Source organism: Oncorhynchus kisutch, linkage group LG5 (assembly GCF_002021735.2).
Source record: "Oncorhynchus kisutch isolate 150728-3 linkage group LG5, Okis_V2, whole genome shotgun sequence".
In the NCBI taxonomy this organism is placed as follows: Eukaryota; Metazoa; Chordata; class Actinopteri; order Salmoniformes; family Salmonidae; genus Oncorhynchus; species Oncorhynchus kisutch.
The window spans coordinates 60,173,848-60,193,464 of NC_034178.2; the positions used below are offsets into that span (position 1 = coordinate 60,173,848).

Below are 19,617 nucleotides of genomic sequence, written 5' to 3' on the forward strand. Positions count from 1 at the left end.
ATACGGCTGCACAGTAATGTCTCTTATCGATGGCAGTTATGATATCATTTAGGACCTTCAGTGTGGCTGAGGTGCACCCATGACCAGCTCTGAAACCAGATTGCATAGGGGAGAAGGTATGGTGGGATTTAAAATGGTCGGTAATCTGTTTGTTAACTTTGCTTTCGAAGACCTTAGAAAGGCAGGGTAGGATAGATATAGGTCTGCAGAAGTTTGGGTCTAGAGTGTCTCCCCCTTTGAAGAGGGGGATGACCGCGGCAGCTTTCCAATCTTTGGGAATCTTAGACGATTGAAGCAACATCTCAAGACATCAGTCAGGAAGTTAAAGCTTGGTCGCAAATGGGTCTTCCAAATGGGACAATGAACCCAAGCATACTTCCAAAGTTGTGGAAAAATGGCTTAAGGACAGCAAAGTCAAGGTATTGGAGTGACCATCACAAAGCCCTGACCTCAATCTTAAAGAAAATGTGTGGGCAGAACTGAAAAAGCATGTGCGAGCAAGAAGGCCTATAAACCCGACTCAGTTATATCAGTTCTGTCAGGAGGAATGGGCCAAAATTCACCCAATTTATTGTGGGAAGCTTGTGGAAGGCTACCTGAAATGTTTGACCCAAGTTAAACAATTTATAGGCAATGCTACCAAATATTAATTGAGTGTATGTTAACTTCTGACCTACTGGGAAAGTGGTGAAAGAAATAAAAGCTGAAATAAATCACTCTACTATTATTCTGACATTTCACATTCTTAAAATAAAGCGGTGATCCTAACTGACCTAAGACAAGGAATTTGTACTAGGATTAAATGTCAGGAATTGTGAAAAATTGAGTTCAAATCTATTTGGCTAAGATGTATGTAAACTTACGACTTCAACTGTGTGTGTGTGTGTGTGTGTGTGTGTGTGTGTGTGTGTGTGTGTGTGTGTGTGTGTGTGTGTGTGTGTGTGTGTGTGTGTGTGTGTGTGTGTGTGTGTGTGAGAATATATATATATATATATATATATATATATATATATATATATATATATATATATATATATATATATATATATATATATATATATATATATATATATGTTTCTTTTCTGTGAATTTCGACCAGCCCAGAATTGCCAGAAGGCCTATCCGCCTATGGCAGCAGTTGTGACTAACAGCTCAACTGGTGAATATTAGACATTCTGTACATAGGGATCTCTATGCATATACAAATATTTATTTTGCTACATTAAATACAGTGTCTTATAAGCCTATGTGGGCTGCGCATCCTGAAAATGCATGTTGTGATGCATTTGATTTCATCTAATAGATGAAAATCATAGAAGCACAGAGGCTGAGGGATACCTTGATGCAGGTAAAAGAGCTTGTTTCACTCTTCACTTCCTTCTGCCTTGTATACTGCGTATGACACATGCATTGCAAACAATCTAATCTTGCGTTGCCAGACTCACTAATCTCACATTTGCTCTGAAGGGGGAGGGCTGGACCTATGCTACCAATAATTCAACCCATGCATTTTTTATTCAGTTATTGAGGAAGAATATCCATATGCTGTACCTTGGTGGAAGCTTATGACAAAGAAAATATACAGAAGTTTTGCATCTGTTGGCAATCCTGAGCCAAAAAGAGTAAACTACAAGGACAGAAATATTATTTAAATCTACATTAGGGCCTTAGGCTATGTGTTGTCTCAAGGTGGTTGTAGAGGACCTGTTTGGCCAGCAGGTGATGTGGTTCTCTGGTCCCGGTCCTGAACTCTGGTCTCCAGCCTCCTGAAGCACCACCTCGGCTCCACCCAGTCTGGGGGCCTCCCAAAGAGACAAATGACTCCCTCATACTCTCTCCCCACCAGTATTTCTTAGGTCATGTAAAATATTTCATGAGATGCAGAATACTCATAATGTCCATCAACTGGCCAGCATTAACCAAAAATGAGACTTAGGAGGACTAGAACAAATCTATCATGTTCGGCATAATACTGTACATCTGTGTTTGATGATCGCTGCCCTATTCATTGTTGATGGGATATGTAACAGACTGAAATCAATATTTCAAATTACTGTGTAATGTATCCATGCAAGCAGGACAATTCACTTGAGGTCAGATGAATGTGAAGCTGTGCATGAGCAAAATCCTACATTCATTACGGATTCAGAATTCAGTGATGACGGCTAGCGAAATGAATATGAATAGTTTGAGCTCAAATCAAATCAAATCAAATTTATTTGTCACATACACATGGTTAGCAGATGTTAATGCGAGTGTAGCGAAATGCTTGTGCTTCTAGTTCCGACAATGCAGTAATAACGAACAAGTAATCTAACTAACAATTCCAAAAAAAACTACTGTCTTATACACAATGTAAGGGGATAAAGAATATGTACATAAGGATATATGAATGAGTGATGGTACAGAGCAGCATAGGCAAGATACAGTAGATGATATCGAGTACAGTATATACATATGAGATGAGTATGTAAACCAAGTGGCATAGTTAAAGTGGCTAGTGATACATGTATTACATAAGGATGCAGTCGATGATATAGAGTACAGTATCTACGTATGCATATGAGATGAATAATGTAGGGTAAGTAACATTATATAAGGTAGCATTGTTTAAAGTGGCTAGTGATATATTTACATCATTTCCCATCAATTCCCATGATTAAAGTGGCTGGAGTAGAGTCAGTGGCATTGACAGTGGGTTGGCAGTAGCCACTCAATGTTAGTGGTGGCTGTTTAACAGTCTGATGGCCTTGAGATAGAAGCTGTTTTTCAGTCTCTCGGTCCCAGCTTTGATGCACCTGTACTGACCTCGCCTTCTGGATGACAGCGGGGTGAACAGGCAGTGGCTCGGGTGGTTGATGTCCTTGATGATCTTTATGGCCTTCCTGTAGCATCAGGTGGTGTAGGTGTCCTGGAGGGCAGGTAGTTTGCCCCCGGTGATGCGTTGTGCAGACCTCACTACCCTCTGGAGAGCCTTACGGTTGAGGGCGGTGCAGTTGCCATACCAGGCGGTGATACAGCCCGCCAGGATGCTCTCGATTGTGCATCTGTAGAAGTTTGTGAGTGCTTTTGGTGACAAGCCGAATTTCTTCAGCCTCCTGAGGTTGAAGAGGCGCTGCTGCGCCTTCCTCACGATGCTGTCTGTGTGAGTGGACCAATTCAGTTTGTCTGTGATGTGTATGCCGAGGAACTTAAAACTTGCTACCCTCTCCACTACTGTTCCGTCGATGTGGATGGGGGGGTGTTCCCTCTGCTGTTTCCTGAAGTCCACAATCATCTCCTTAGTTTTGTTGACGTTGAGTGTGAGGTTATTTTCCTGACACCACACTCCGAGGGCCCTCACCTCCTCCCTGTAGGCCGTCTCGTCGTTGTTGGTAATCAAGCCTACCACTGTTGTGTCGTCCGCAAACTTGATGATTGAGTTGGAGGCGTGCGTGGCCACGCAGTCGTGGGTGAACAGGGAGTACAGGAGAGGGCTCAGAACGCACCCTTGTGGGGCCCCAGTGTTGAGGATCAGCGGGGAGGAGATGTTGTTGCCTACCCTCACCACCTGGGGGCGGCCCGTCAGGAAGTCCAGTACCCAGTTGCACAGGGCGGGGTCGAGACCCAGGGTCTCGAGCTTGATGACGAGCTTGGAGGGTACTATGGTGTTGAATGCCGAGCTGTAGTCGATGAACAGCATTCTCACATAGGTATTCCTCTTGTCCAGATGAGCTTCAAGCCAATCAACGTTCATGGATTGCGTTGTCATTGAGATGGCTGATCAAAACACAAACAAGAAAATAAACATGTACAATATTCGTCTGCTTATTGTTGGAACGACAATACAAATGACATTGCAAAAAATGGAGACGTCGAGTTATTACGCTCGTCATGAACTCCAAAAAGCACTTCTCAAAAAGCTTAAATTGAGTGTAACAGACGTGAAACGGCTAGCTAGTCAGCGGTGGTGCGCGCTAAATAGCGTTTCAATCACTTGCTCTGAGACCTTGAAGTAGTGGTTCCCCTTGCTCTGCAAGGGCCGTGGCTTTTGTGGAGCGATGGGTAACGATGCTTCGTGGGTGACTGTTGTTGATGTGTGCAGAGGGTCGCTGGTTCGCGCCCGGGTATGGGCGAGGGGACGGTCTAAAGTTCTACTGTTACATGAGCGACATCTATATTTGAACTCGCGCGCAACTGTCTAGATACAAATTTGCATGCAGTATTGTACACACAACAACAAATTAATAAGGTATTGAAATACTGGCAAGACTCGAATAAGAAACTCACCGTCCGAGACCCAGTTATCTCCAAAAAGTAGTCCTGTAAACTGCTCATATCTCTTCGTCCTGTGATGTCAATCAATTCTAAATGCCCAGCTTTGAATGCAAAAGGGAGGGTGGATGCAACTCAATATTGGGAAAGTGTTCTTAATGTTTTGTACAGTCTTTTTAAAAATCATTATTCCTTATGGCAGCAGCGGTGGCCAACCCTGCTCTAACACACACCAGGAGTGTCGAATAAGAAACTCATACTTTGACAAGACCTCTTTAGCCGTCACGCAATACGGGTACGACGGTTTTTAGAAATATTGTAACTTTGTCTCCCCTAAATTTAGTTTCCACAAATTCCAGTGCCATTCTGACGTTGGTTAAAGACACAAACGAATGTCTTGGAAATGTTATATGAAACGCTCGGGCAAACAATTGATCAGTAAACTTCGGTATAGCGTCAAAAAAAGGTGTGTTTATTATAAACGAAGGATATCCCACATTTTAAAACTGCAGCGTGGTATTATTTTTGATACCCTGTCATTTTTTCGATCCAAGTAGAACACCGAAATAGCAATTATGTTATCAATTTTTTTTTATCCGTGTAAAAAAAAGCATAGATCATTCAACCACATCTAATGTAGGAAGATGCAGTCATAAGGCTTCACTATCCCGACAGATTGATTTACTTCCTATTTACATGTTGGGCGTGTACAGTACAAGTCAAAGCTTTGGACCCACCTACTCATTCAAGGGTTTTTCTTTATTTTTACTATTTTCTACAGTGCAGATTAATAGTGAAGATATCAAAATTATGAAATAACATACTGTATGGGAATCATGTAACCCCCCCAAAAAAGTGTTAAAAAAAGTAGCCACCCTTTTCCCTTGGTGAGAGCATTGCACACTCCTGGTGTGTTAGAGCAGGGTTGGCCACCGCTGCTGCCATAAGGAATAATGATTTTTAAAAAGACTGTACAAAACATTAAGAACACTTTCCCAATATTGAGTTGCATCCACCCTTAAAAATCCTTCATCTACACGGATTGAAAATGATTTAAGTGACATCAATAAGGGATCATAGCCGTCACCTGGATTCACCTGGTCAGTCTGTCATGGAAAGAGCAGGTGTTCATGTTTTGTACACTATTTGATAGCGTGACTGACTGGGTTTGAACCCATCTCATCTGCACAAGGCTGTGTTACGGGAACTAACGCAAGTCCTCAGATCTCAGGAAAGGTTGGTTACTCAAGAGGGTGGTTCACCAACTACCTCTGTTACAATTCACCCTCCTTTGACCACCTCCTCAGAACCAACTGACTATCAAAGTCGCTGCACCAATGTGACTGGCTGGATTTGAACCCGGGTCAGTTGTGTGTCATAAGTCTGCTAGGCCGTAGCGCTAAATCCTGTAGGCATTTTCTCTAGGAGCCAGCACATCTTCAGGCAAGGTTACTCATCCTGTGGTTCACTGAACCAACTTAGTTAAAATAGTTAAGTGAAATATATTATGGAAAATTATTTTCTCAGTCCTAGAATTTGAAATCCCTGGAACATGCATTGCATGTGTGAAAATATTAAGGACATTTTAAAGGCCAACCCCCCAAAAATCCCTGTACAACCAAAGTTGCTTGTAACTATTCAAAAAAAATACCTTTCCATGCATGCACTAGTGCAGTATCTGCATACCTTTGCACAGATTAAGCCAAAGGGACTCCAGTTTGCTGCTGTTCCACAGTCTACAAGTCTAACCAGAAATGTAACTGTTCATTCCATGACAAGTATATTAAAGAGTATGATTTTTCACACTAATCATGATGGAACAAATGTGAAGTCTCAGTAGCCAAAATGATCAAACATTCCAAAGCTTCCAATCACACCTTCATAACCATGGGTTGCATTCATACAGAACTCTTAACCAGGGGTCAAGGCCCATAATCACACGAATATGCAGATGGCATACAACTGAAAAGAAAGTCTACAATCTTCAATGTAAAGCCAAGTTGACTTTTATTTTACAGATTTAATGCAGTTTCAGGTGGGCAGGTTCAGTACTCCTTCACAATCCATACAGTTCCGAGTCATCTTTCACACCAAAACATTGAGATATCTTTTAAACACTTGTTTGCCCTTTACAACTTCTCAGTAAGACTGCTGAACTCCAACAAAGTCACCATTTTGCTGGGAGTGGACCCTGTACTGTAGCAGTCTGCTGGGACTCATGAGTGTCAAGATGCTTCAGAGATGTCTACAAATCCCTCTAAAACATGTTGAGCTCATGGTCCCTGCAGTTTGACTTTCAAACTGAAATGTAGTAACACTGGAATATAGTTTGAATTGTGACTGAAGAGGGCCTTCCTATTTTTTAAAAGTGACACTACCTCTGCTGCAGAGACCCATCCAACAGAAGCCCCAATCATATGACAGTACTATCAGACCTTACATCATTGGGGCTTCCATTGGATAGGTCTCTGCAGCAAGAGTGCATCATCTTCAGTTTCTTACTTTTAATTTTGGATTTGTCCCCCCCTCCCCCAATTGGAAAGCAGAGAGAAAAAAGTTACTAAAAAGTAAGTTTAAGTTACTTAAAAGTACTAGAATGCTACCCCAAAACAGAAATGTCATCTTCCAGGGAACACATTTTATATCCTGTCTCCAGTATCAGTGCCTCATAAAGGCTGAACCAGTAATGTAGATATATACCAGAACAGTATTTCACTTTTTGGGGACAAACATTCTAACACAGGTTTGTAAACATAATATTTCCCTTGAGCTCAAGACCTTGTTTATTAATGATAACATGACATTTTCATCCTTAATCCATGCATTAAGCTGTCTGTCAAACTAAATCAGCATGAGTTGAATTCAAAAACTAAAACAGAAATGCTATTCGCAGTTCTTCCATAGTTCTGCTGCACTGACAAAACTGGAATCAAGGAGAAAAGAATACATTTGTCTTTGTAATACAGATTTGTCCTCTGGTGGATGCATGAATTTATCAAACAGAACAGCCTGTTTTCCTTTAAATAAACTGGCGAGGCAATGCTCTAGTCCTTCCAGAGATTGGCTACTCTAGAACAGCCCCCCAATTAAAAACAGGAACTTTAGCCAGGTTGATCCTGAGTGCTCTGGCTAGTCAAACAACAAAAGACTACAGCAGCTTTTTCCCCCTTTTTCATAAACATGTTTTCTATCCAACAACTTATATGTCGGTCAACTTTCCAAATGTCGACAAAAAAAATACACTAGACAAGGTGGGATCTTTTTGTTTCAATAAAATTAATGATGCGAGAAATTGCGGTTGCCTTTACGCACAAATATTGCTATAATAACCATTGATGTAAACTTGGGAGTCACACAATCATATCATGTGGTCCTCCCACTACACCTCAGGAAAGCATACAGCTTATGCTATAGATTAAATAAGGTATTTACTTCACAGGGTGGTGAAAGTGCAGTGATGAGCTTGATGCTCTTTTCCAATAAATATTGAGGGTCTATTCTAGTAACATAATGATAGATGCTTGACTGCCATTTGACAAATTAAAATAATAAAAAACGCTCTCATGTAGGTAGCCTACTAGCACTGTACCTGGAGCTGTTGGCTGGAGCGCACGCCACTGCCAGTGGGCACAGTCGCTATATAAAACGCAACATTTCTCTTACAAAACCATCAGTAGTTGAAAATGCGATGGAAGCCAATAACTTTTTTTAAATGTGCACTACGTCATCACGCAGACTTTTATCCGACGATTTTATAATATTTCCATGAAAATCGGTCATGAATTGGATGGAAACCTAGCTATTTTCTCACCCTCCCGTGTTCCCCCCCAAATCTCTTACTCTCCCCATTTTACATAGCCGCCCACACACACCTCCCTGACCTTTGTATTCCCTCTTTGACACCACCCCCCTCCGACAGACAGACACACACACACCTCATGCTGGTGTGTGAGACCTGTAGCCAGGTGGTTATAATTCCCCCATGTAAACTAACACCTTAAGGCACCCTTTTGCACAGAGTGCAGAAACACTGACCCCTTGCTATCAGGGTATGATCCTCCTAAATGTAACACACCACCCCCCCCATGGCCCTTACAACCCATATTGGTGTTGCGTCTCAATGGTCTAAAGTGGATTCCTCTCCATCTACTTCACCATGAAGGAAGAGGGTGAAGGGAAGATGAGCAACTGCTGACAATTGGAACGATACGTTGGATTTTCTTTTTTTTAACTAGGCAAGTCAGTTAATAACATATTCTTATTTACATTGACGGCTTACACCGGCCACACCCGGACGACGCTGGGCCAATTGGGCTCCGCCCTATGGGACTCAATCACGGCCAGTTGCGATACAGCCTAGAATTGAACCAGTGTCTGTAGTGACGCCTCTAGCACTCATTGTCTTAGACCACTGCGCCACTCGGAATCTCCTCTCGTGTGCAAAATGGCTTCAGAAAGTCAAACACATAAGGCCCATGTTTTTTGCATTGCTTTCGGAAAATATAAACTTTTTAAACAAATCATGTGTGGACCACACACACACACACACACACACACATACCTGAACAGTCCAAAATAAATACATATAAAAAATGTTAAAAAACTTAAATACAAGTATAATATTTTCTCTGCTTTCAAAAATAAGTTAAATTTTTGGATAAAGTCCTTCAAAGGCTAGAAGTGTTAAGTATCCCCCCTACCCCCACACGCATGTAGTTCCCTTCCTCTAGACCAGTGTTGTATAACTGAAGAGGAGCTTCAGGAGAAACCATTACGAGAAAGGGGGAGGGGGGGGCAGCAAAGACAGGGGGGGGTCTGAATAAATAAAAGCCAGTTGAAACCCCCTTGCTCCGCACACCCCTTAAACCACCTCAAAACTGTGTGGTCTTGAAACTGTTGCTCTAGCTCCAGGATTGGGAACTGCGCTGGTCAAAGTCAGCGATGAGGCTCTTGATGTGGGCCAGCTTGTTGTGCAGGTACTCGCAGCGCTGCTTCTCCACCTGGTAGTTTGGGCTGTGCTGCAGGGTGACACATACACAAAGAAATTAGACTCCATAATGTTACCTGATATGCAGTGTTTAGAAAGTCATTCATAACGTTTTTTTTTGGGGGGGGGGGGGTTCGAATTACTGTTACTTGACTGCTCAATGTTCCGGGGCTGTGTTTGGTTCATGAAACACAATGCCATGAACTGTACAGAATGCTTGTTTTGTTAGTCTGCCTCCCTGGACAGCTGTAACCAAGCTAAGCAAAGTAAATTAATCATCTAATGTTACTTATGGGCCCTTCCCAATAATGCAGAGCGAAACAAATTAAACGAGGAATAAATGGAAAAATAAATAAATACAGAAACAGAACACACCAGCAGCATACAACCCTGTATCCCACTGCTAGCTTGCTTCTTAAGCAAAGCAGGGTCGGCCCTGGTTGGGAGACCAGCTGCTGCTGGAAGTGGTGTTGGAGGGCCAGTAGGGGGCAGTCTCTCTGGTCTAAGGATATCCCAATGCCCTAGGGAAGTGAAGGGGACATTGCCCTGCATAGGGTGCAGTCTTTCGGATGGAACATTAAACGGGTGTCCTGAATCTGTGGTCATAAAAATGGCACTTATCAATGACCATGGGGTCAACACTCATACGATAAGTTCCCAACCTAACGTCATTCCTAATTGGCATCTCTCACTTCTCTCCACCTGAGAGAGAATGTGTGGTGAGCGTTCTGACAAAAATGCTTGCCATGCATCACCCTGGTGGTGGATGAGGGGAGTTTCTCCCTACCATGTAAAGTTACAGAAAAGCGCTATATAAATCCAATGAATTATTAAGATTTAGCCTTGGTTACCCCATTTTTAAAGTCATTAAAAGGGATATCGGGATTTTGGCAATGAGGCCCTTTATCTACTTCCCTCGAGTCTGATAAACTTTGTATACCATTTTTGTGTCTCAATGTCCAGTATGAAGGAAGTTCTAGGTAGTTTCGAACATGCTAGTAGATACCCATAGGCTTCCAGAAACTACCTAACATCCTTCATACTGGACAGACACAAAAATGTTATGCACGAGTTCATTGGACTCTGGAGAAGTAGATAAAAGGGCCTCATATCCCTAAATAGTTTGCTAGTAATTAGTGCTGGCTACATTAGCTAACTAATGCATAATGAGTACTTCAGCCAGCCAGCCAGCCATCCCTTTGGCTGTATTTGTATTTATTATAGATCCCCATTAGCTGCTGCCAAGGCACTTTTCCTGGGGTCCAGCAAAATAAAGGCAATTATACATTTTTAAAATGCCCTCAGGCCTCTACGCTCACATATCTATAACACCAAATCTGTATGTTCATTTGTGTATAGTGCGTATGTTATCGTGCGTTTGTATGCATGTGTCTGTGTTGCTTCACAGTCCCTGCTGTTCCATAAGGTGTATTCTCATTTTTAAATTAAATTTTACTACTGGCACAAGTTAATTGATGTGTAGTAGAGTTCCATGTAGTCATGGCTCTATGTAATACTGTGCGATTTTTGACGTACCTATTCCATGGCACATTGAATTGACACGCAAAACAACGGATTCAAAACTTAAATGATACAAAATTCTTGCAACCAATAGAATGATACAATCTTCCCAGCTCTGCAGATTTTTCTGCAATGAGGCAGAGTCATTAGATCATTTATTTTGGTACTGTCCATATGCAGCTCGTTTTTGGTCACAGGTCCGGGAATGGCTGAAGAATTGCAACACTTACCAAAAACTAAAACGCTGCAGATAACAATACTGGGTGATTTGAAAAGTCAGTCAATCGATCAGTAATATAATCATTATCTTAGCAAAAATGTATATTTAATTTACAATCTGTAGTAGCTATGAGAATAGAAAAGGTAGAAGGGTGGGACTTATAACAAGATAACCATTGTAAAACATACGGGGTTTGAAAAATGTATAAAAGGTTCAAACATTTTGTGAAATGGCAGTTACAAATAGAACAGAATGAACAAATCAAACTGGATGCACATCAGAAATAGAAGGACCAAAAACAACCAATATATAACTATTGTGTCTAAAATATGTATAATCTGAAGGTAGAAACCAAAGTGTTTCTGTTTATTAGTTTACTCCATTTTTTTGGGGGGGTGGGAGGGGTTGCAGGGAATAAAGATATATATATATATATATATATACACACACACACACACACACACACACACACACAGTGGGGCAAAAAAGTATTTAGTCAGCCACCAATTGTGCAAGTTCTCCCACTTAAAAAGATGATGCCTGTAATTTTCATCATAGGTACACTTCAACTATGACAGACAAAATTAGAAAAAAAATCCAGAAAATCACATTGTAGGATTTTTTTATGAATTTATTTGCAAATTATGGTGGAAAATAATAATAATAATAATAATAATAATAATTTCTCAATACTTTGTCATTGCCAACAAAGGGTATATAACAGAGGTCAAACGTTTTCTGTAAGTCTTCACAAGGTTCACACACACACTCCAGTATTTATGCTGCAGTAGTTTGTGTGTCGGGGGGGCTTGGGTCAGTTTGTTATATCTGGAGTACTTCTCCTGTCCTATTCGGTGTCCTGTGTGAATCTAAGTGTGCGTTCCCTAATTCTCTCCTTCTCCCTTTCTTTCTCTCTCTCGGAGGACCTGAGCCCTAGGACCATGCCCCAGGACTACCTGACATGATGACTCCTTGCTGTCCCCAGTCAACCTGACCGTGCTGCTGCTCCAGTTTCAACTGTTCTGCCTTATCATTATTCGACCATGCTGGTCATTTATGAACATTTGAACATCTTGGCCATGTTCTGTTATAATCTCCACCCGGCACAGCCAGAAGAGGACTGGCCACCCCACATAGCCTGGTTCCTCTCTAGGTTTCTTCCTAGGTTTTGGCCTTTCTAGGGAGTTTTTCCTAGCCACTGTGCTTCTACACCTGCATTGCTTGCCGTTTGGGGTTTTAGGCTGGGTTTCTGTACAGCACTTTGAGATATCAGCTGATGTACGAAGGGCTATATAAATACATTTGATTTGACTGTTGCTGGTATTTTGGCCCATTCCTCCATGCAGATCTCCTCTAGAGCAGGGATGTTTTGGGGCTGTTGCTGGGCAACCCAGACTTTCAACTCCCTCCAAATATTTTCTATGGGGTTGAGATCTGGAGACTGGCTAGGCCACTCCAGGACCTTGAAATGCTTCTTACGAAGCCACTCCTTCGTTGCCCGGACAGTGTGTTTGGGATCATTGTCATGCTGAAAGACCCAGCCACGTTTCATCTTCAATGCCCTTGCTGATGGAAGGAGGTTTTCCCTCAATCTCACGATACATGGCCCCATTCATTCTTTCCTTTACACGGATCAGTCGTCCTGGTCCCTTTGCAGAAAAACAGCCCCAAAGCATGATGTTTCCACCCCCATGCTTCACAGTAGGTATGGTGTTCTTTGGATGCAGCTCAGCATTCTTTGTCCTCCAAACACGACGAGTTGAGTTTACCAAAAAGTTATATTTTGGTTTCATCTGACCATATGACATTCTCCCAATCTTCTTCTGGATCATCCAAATGCTCTCTAGCAAACTTCAGACGGGCCTGGACATGTACTGGCTTAAGCAGGGGGGGGGGGGCACGTCTGGCACTGCATGATTTGAGTCCCTGGCGGCGTAGTGTGTTACTGATGGTAGGCTTTGTTACTTTGGTCCCAGCTCTCTGCAGGTCATTCACTAGGTCCCCCTGTGTGGTTCTGGAATTTTTGCTCACCGTTCTTGTGATCATTTTGACCCCACGGGCTGAGATCTTGCGTGGAGCCCCAGATCGAGGGAGATTATCAGTGGTCTTTTATGTCTTCCATTTCCTAATAATTGCTCCCACAGTTGATTTCTTCAAACCAAGCTGCTTACCTATTGCAGATTCAGTCTTCCCAGCCTGGTGCAGGTCTACAATTTTGTTTCTGGTGTCCTTTGACAGCTCTTTGGTCTTGGCCATAGTGGAGTTTGGAGTGTGACTGTTTGAGGTTGTGGCAGGTGTCTTTTATACTGATAACAAGTTCAAACAGGTGCCATTAATACAGGTAACGAGTGGAGGACAGAGGAGCCTCTTAAAGAAGAAGTTACAGGTCTGTGAGAGCCAGAATTCTTGCTTGTTTGTAGGTGACCAAATACTTATTTTCCACCATAATTTGCAAATAAATTCATTTAAAATCCTACAATGTGATTTTCTGGATTTTTTTCCCTCATTTTGTCTGTCATAGTTGAAGTGTACCCATGATGAAAATTACAGGCCTCATCTTTTTAAGTGGGAGAACTTGCACAATTGGTGGCTGACTAAATACTTTTTTGCCCCACTGTGTATGTATATATGTATATATATATACACACACACACTGTAGAGTACAGTCAGGAAGTATCCAGACCCCTTGACTTTTTCCAACTTTGTTACATTACAGCCTTATTCTAAAGTTTCCCCCATCAATCCACACACACACACAAACAAAGCAAAAACGGAAATCACATGTACATAAGTATTCAGACTCTTTACTCAGTACTTTGTTGAAGCACCTTTGGCAGCGATTACAGCCTTCGGTCTTCTTCGGTATGACGCGATAAGCTTGGCACACCTGTATTTGGGGACTTCCTCCCATTCTTCTCTGCAGATCCTCTCAAGCCATTTTAGGTTGGATGGGGAGTGTCGCCGCACAGCTACGTTCCGGTCTCTCCATAGATGCTCGATCAGGTTCAAGTCCGGGTTCTGGCTGGGCCACTCAAGGACATTCAGAGACTAGTCCCGAAGCCACTCCTGCGTCGTCTTGCCTGTGTGCTTAGGTTCACTGTCCTGTTGGAAGGGTGAACCTTCGCTCTGGAGCAGGTTTTCATTAAGGATCTCTGTACTTTGCTCCGTTCATCTTTCTCGATCCGAACTAGTCTCCCATTCCCTGCCGCTGAAAAACATCCCCACAGCATGCTGCTGCCACCACCATGCTTCAACATGGGGATGGTGCCAGGATTCCTCCAGACGGGAAGGCCAAGCGTTCAATCAGACCAGAGAATCTTGTTTCTCATGGTCTGAGTCTCTTTAGTTGCATTTTGGCAAACTCCAAGCGAGCTGTCATGTGCCTTTTACTGAGGAATGGCTTCTGTCTGGCCACTACAATAAAGGCTTGATTTCTGAAGCTCTGTAGAGATGGTTGTCCTTCTGGAAGATTCTCCCGTCTCCACAGAGAAACTCTGGAGCGCTGTCAGAGTGACCATCGGGTTCTTGGTCACCTCCCTGACCAAGGACCTTCTCCCCCGATTGCTTAGTTTTCAGGGCGGCCAGCTCTAGGAAGAGTCTTGGTGGTTCCAAACCTCTTCTATTTAGGAATGGAGGCCACTGGGTTCTTGGGGACCTTCAATGCTGCAGAAATATTTTGGTACCCTTCCCCAGATCTGTGCCTCAACACAATCCTGTCTCAGAGCTCTACGGACAATTCCTTTGACCTCATGGCCTGGTTTTTGCTCTGACATGCACGGTCAACTGTGGGACCTTAAATAGACAGATGTTCCTTTCCAAATCATGCCCAATGAATTGAATTTACCAGAGGTGGATTCCAAACAAATTGTAGAAACATGTCAAGGTTGATCAATGGAAACAGGATGCACCGGAGCTCAATTGCGAGTCTCATAGCGAAGGGTCTGAGAACTTACAAGACAACCTTTTTTTTTTTAACCCCTTTCTCACGAATCCAATTGGCAGTTAATGTCTTCTCATTAACACCTGTACGGTCTCGGGAGAGGCGAAGGTCGAGAGCCGTGCGTCCTCCGAAACACCACCCAACCAAGCCGCACTGCTTCTTGACACAATGCCCACTTAACCCGGAAGCCAGCCGCACAAATGTGCCGGGAAGAAACACCAGCCACAGGACATCCCTGATGGACAAAGCCTCCCCTAACCCGGACGACGCTGGGCCAATTGTGCGCCGCCCCATGGGTCTCCCGGTTGAGGCCGGCTATGACAGAGCCTGGACTCGAACCCAGAATCTCTAGTGATACAGCTAGCACTGCAGTACCCTTTTTGTATAATTTTATAAAAACCTGTTTTCTGTGTCATTATGGCGTATTGTGTATAGACTGATGAGCAACATTTTTGAATAAGGCCATAACGTAACAAAATGTGGAGAAAGTGGTCTGAATTCCTTCCGAATGCACTAAGCGTGTAATGCAAAGACTGAAAATGGCTATGCTGCGTCGCAAAAACAAGTGCTTGGCCCAAAATTGGGTCTTGACGCAACTACGCAAGGAAACACTATTTTGCCTAGCAAATTCAGATTTACACACATTAGCTAGCTAATAGCTCACTGACTAAGTTCGCTATTTAAATATTTGTTTTACTTACTAGTCTCATTTTGTTGTACTCTTTCATCACGTCTTCATGTACCTCCTGCAAAAGTTGAAACAACGTCGCTTTCATTTACATGAGCATGTGTTCCATTGAGACCAGACTTTAAATCTGACCTGGTACTCTTTGGTGTAGACCTAGTTGTTATATGACCTGAGGGGTATACTACAAAGCAGGATCAATGAGGTAGCCAGCTAAATTTGCCTAAATATTCTTAATTATATATATTATTTGAAAGACCAGCTTGAAAATGGGCATGGTATAATTGACTCAACGACCAAAAATGCATACAGTGCCTTCAGAAAGTAATCATACTAGAGGTCTTCAAGGGTCCAAAAAGTTAGACCCATTTTGAAATGGACCTGGGGCTTTCCCACCCAGACCCAATATGCATTATTACATTTTTTTTTTTTCAGAGACCTGGTCGGATCCAGACCCATTCGGATCAGAGTGCGGGAAGCTGAATAAGTTTAAGCTACTTTATTAAAATCGGAGCTGATAAAGCACGAGAGGAAGGAGACAGGTGCAGCTCTAGCAGGCAGGGGAAGGGCTATACTGTGAGCGAGTGACACGGGGAGCAGGGTGGAAGAGACAGCAACCAACCAAGCCGACTCACGCTACAGTAGACTAATAGCTACCATAGCTAGGTTATTTATCATCAAATATGATTATGTATTATGTCTTGATTGCATCAAACTGGGAAAAGCTAGTTAAGCTAGCTAGGCTAATTGAGTCTGCAGTGCATGCGCATTCTCAGCCTATAGTTTCAAATAAAAAGTCAGAAAATGAATTCTTAAGTCTATTGGGAGAGGGAGGGTTCTAAGCTGACATATGGAATTGTTTTATGATAGCTATATCGTAAAACAGGGTAGCCTAGTGGTTAGAGTGTTGGACTAGTAACCGGAAGGTTGCAAGTTCAAACCCCCGAGCTGGCAAGGTACAAATCTGTCATTCTGCCCCTGAACAGGCAGTTAACCCACTGTTCCTAAACAGTCATAGAAAATACAATTTTGTTCTTAACTGACTAAAATAAATAAAAATGATCCAGTCATACTATTCGATTAGGAATTTCAGGACTTTAGGTAAAGACATTTTGAAAAAAAATAAAAAAATAGTCAAATATTGAATTTGGCCTTTACTACTAGAGCCCAGAAAACATTGAATAACATTCATAAACAGAAAAAGGTCAAAAAATAAACCAGGTTTTGAAGTGTTTGTCCTATATTTAGGATATGAAAAAGCTGAGAAAAAAAGTGTTAAATATATTTCAACACAAAAAAGTCACTTTTTCAGGAACCTGTCTTTCAAAGATAATTAGTAAAAATCCAAATAACTTCCCAGATCTTCATTGTAAAGGGTTTAAACACTGTTTCCCATGCTTGTTCAATGAACCATAAACAATTAAATGAACATGAAACTGTGGAACGGTCGTTAAGACATTAATACAGACGATAGGCAATTAAGGTCACAGTTATGAAAACTTAGAACACAAAAGGGGCCTTTCTACAGACTCTGAAAAACACCAAAAGAAAGATGCCCAGGGTCCCTGCTCATCTGCGTGAACGTTCATTAGGCCTGCTGCAAGGAGGCATGAGGACTGCAGACGTGGCTAGGGCAATAAATTGCAATGTCTTTACTGTGAGACGCCTAAGACAGCTCTACAGGAAGCCAGGACGGACAGCGGATTGTCCTCGCATTGGCAGACCACGTGTAACAACACCTGCACAGGATCGGTACATCACACCTGCGGGACATGTACAGGACGGCAACAACAACTGACTGAGTTACACCAGGAAGGCACAATCCCTCCATCAGTGCTCAGACTGTCCCCAATAGGGTGGACTGAGGGCTTGTAGGCCTGTTGTAAGGCAGGTCCTCACTAGACATCACAGGCAACAATGTCACCAATGGGCACAAACCCACCATCGCTGGACCAGACAGGACTGGCAAAAAGTGGTCTTCACTGACGATTTTGTCTCACCAGGGATGATGGTCGGATTTGTGTTTATCGTCAAAGGAATGAGCGTTACACAGAGGCCTGTACTCTGGAGCAGGATCGATTTGGGGGTGGAGGGTCCGTCATGCTGTGTCACAGCATCATCGAACTGAGCTTGTCATTGCAGGCAATCAATGTTGTGCGTTACAGGGAAAACATCCTCCTCCCTCATGTGGTACCCTTCCTGCAGGCTCATCCTGACATAACCCTCCAGCATGACAATGTTACCAGCTATACTGCTCGTTCTGTGCTTGATTTCCTACAAGACAGGAATGTCAGTGTTCTGCCATGGCCATCGAAGAGCCCGGATCTCAATCCCATTGAGCACGTCTGGGACCTGTTGGATCGGAGGGTGAGGGCTAGGGCTAGGGCCATTCCTCCAGATATGTCCAGGAACTTGCAGGTGCCTTGGTGGAAGAGTGGGTTAACAACTCACAGCAAGAACTGGCAAATCTGGTGCAGTCCATCAGGAGGAGATGCACTGCAGTACTTAATGCAGCTGGTGGCCACACCAGATACTGACTGTTACTTTTGACCCCCCCCCCTTCCCCTTTTGTTCAGAGACACATTATTCCACGTCTGTGGAACTTGTTCAGTCTCTCCCTCTCCATTTTTTTGGCCACTAAAAACAGTCTCATATACTTCCATTAATGTTTTCAACTGGTACTGGGGGACCCTCAGACGAGTCTTATTAGGCTTGTGGGTGTCCTAGAGCAAGCCTCTGGCTTGGCGGACTCACTAAGCACAAATGCATATTTTGTAAATAATCTGAGTGTTGGAGTGTGCTCCTGGTTATCCTTAAATTTTAAAAACAAGGAAATGGTGCTGTCTGCTTTGCTTAATATAAGGAATTTGAAGTGATTTATACTTTTACTTTTGATACTTAAGTATATTTTTACTCAAGTAGTATTTTACTGGCTGACTTACTTGAGAAACTTTCTATTAAAACGAATCTATACTTTTCCTCAAGTATGAAAATTGGGTACTTTCTCCACCACTGCATATTTGTGAGAGTCTCATCAAGTTAGTAGGGGCTAAGGATGATTTTGATAACTTATGATTGGCCAACAACAAGCTACACACCCAACTCATGAAAAAGCAAGGGCAACATAAAATATCTAATTTCTCTCCCCCGCTACTGCAGCAGTCTCGTTCGGATCTGTAAGGGCCCTTCCGGACAAGTCAGTTCAAATTACACCGTCCCTACCGTGAAGCATGATGGTGGCAGCATCATTCTATAGGGATGCTTTTCAGCGGCAGGGACTGGATGGATGGCGGGAACAATGAATGGAGCCAAATACAGGCACTGACTCTCTTGCACTGGCTCTATGCACACTCACGAGTCTCTACCCACACACATACTACACACACTGTTGCTACTCTGTTAAATATCCTGATTGCCTCGTCACTTTTACACTTACATAATGTATATACACTGTATTACCTCGTACCACTGCACATTGACTCGGTACTGATACGTTGTATAGCCTCGTTAGTTTTTTTTTTTCGTTAAATATTTACAAAAAAAAAGGAAAAGCTGTCTTTTTTAACTCTGCATTGTTGGAAATGGACTCGTAAATAAGCATTTCACGGTAGTCTCCAACTGTATTCGGCGCATGTGACCAGATCTTGACGAGATCCTGCTTCAGAATGCAAGTGAATGGGGCAAAGATTTACGTTCCAACAAGAAAATGACCAAAGCATAATGAAATGAGTTTCCATGGCCGTGCAGCCACACAAGCCTAACATCACCATGCCCAATACAAAGTGTTGGCTGGAGTGGTGTAAATCCCACCGCCATTGGACTCTGGAGCAATGGAAACGCATTCTCTGGAGTGATGGATCACGCTTCAACATCTGCCCATCCGACAGATGAATCTGGTTTGGCGGATGCCAGGAGAATGCTACCAGCCCGAATGCATAGTGCCAACGGTAAAGTTTGGTGGAGGAGGAATAATTGTCTGGGGCTGTTTTTCGTGGTTTGAGCTAGGCCCC

General features: G+C 42.8%; 1 protein-coding gene across 4 annotated transcripts in view; it reads right to left on the reverse strand.

Annotated features, from left to right (window-relative positions):
• Nucleotides 1-6,244: 6,244 nt before the first annotated feature.
• The window catches only part of ell2 (elongation factor for RNA polymerase II 2), a 32,742-nt gene continuing 19,369 nt past the window's right edge, over nucleotides 6,245-19,617 (reverse strand). For 2 of the 4 annotated variants that reach the window (XM_020483856.2, XM_020483859.2), the window contains exons 11-12: nucleotides 15,624-15,668; nucleotides 6,245-9,272 (exon numbers count right to left, since the gene is read on the reverse strand). In XM_020483856.2, the coding sequence (XP_020339445.1) occupies nucleotides 9,156-9,272; nucleotides 15,624-15,668 (162 nt within the window). In that variant the 3' untranslated portion in view covers nucleotides 6,245-9,155. Of the gene's footprint in view, nucleotides 9,273-9,616; nucleotides 9,838-15,623; nucleotides 15,669-19,617 lie in introns of all 4 variants that reach the window. The other 2 variants (XR_004210099.1, XM_020483858.2) reach the window with 2 other exon arrangements.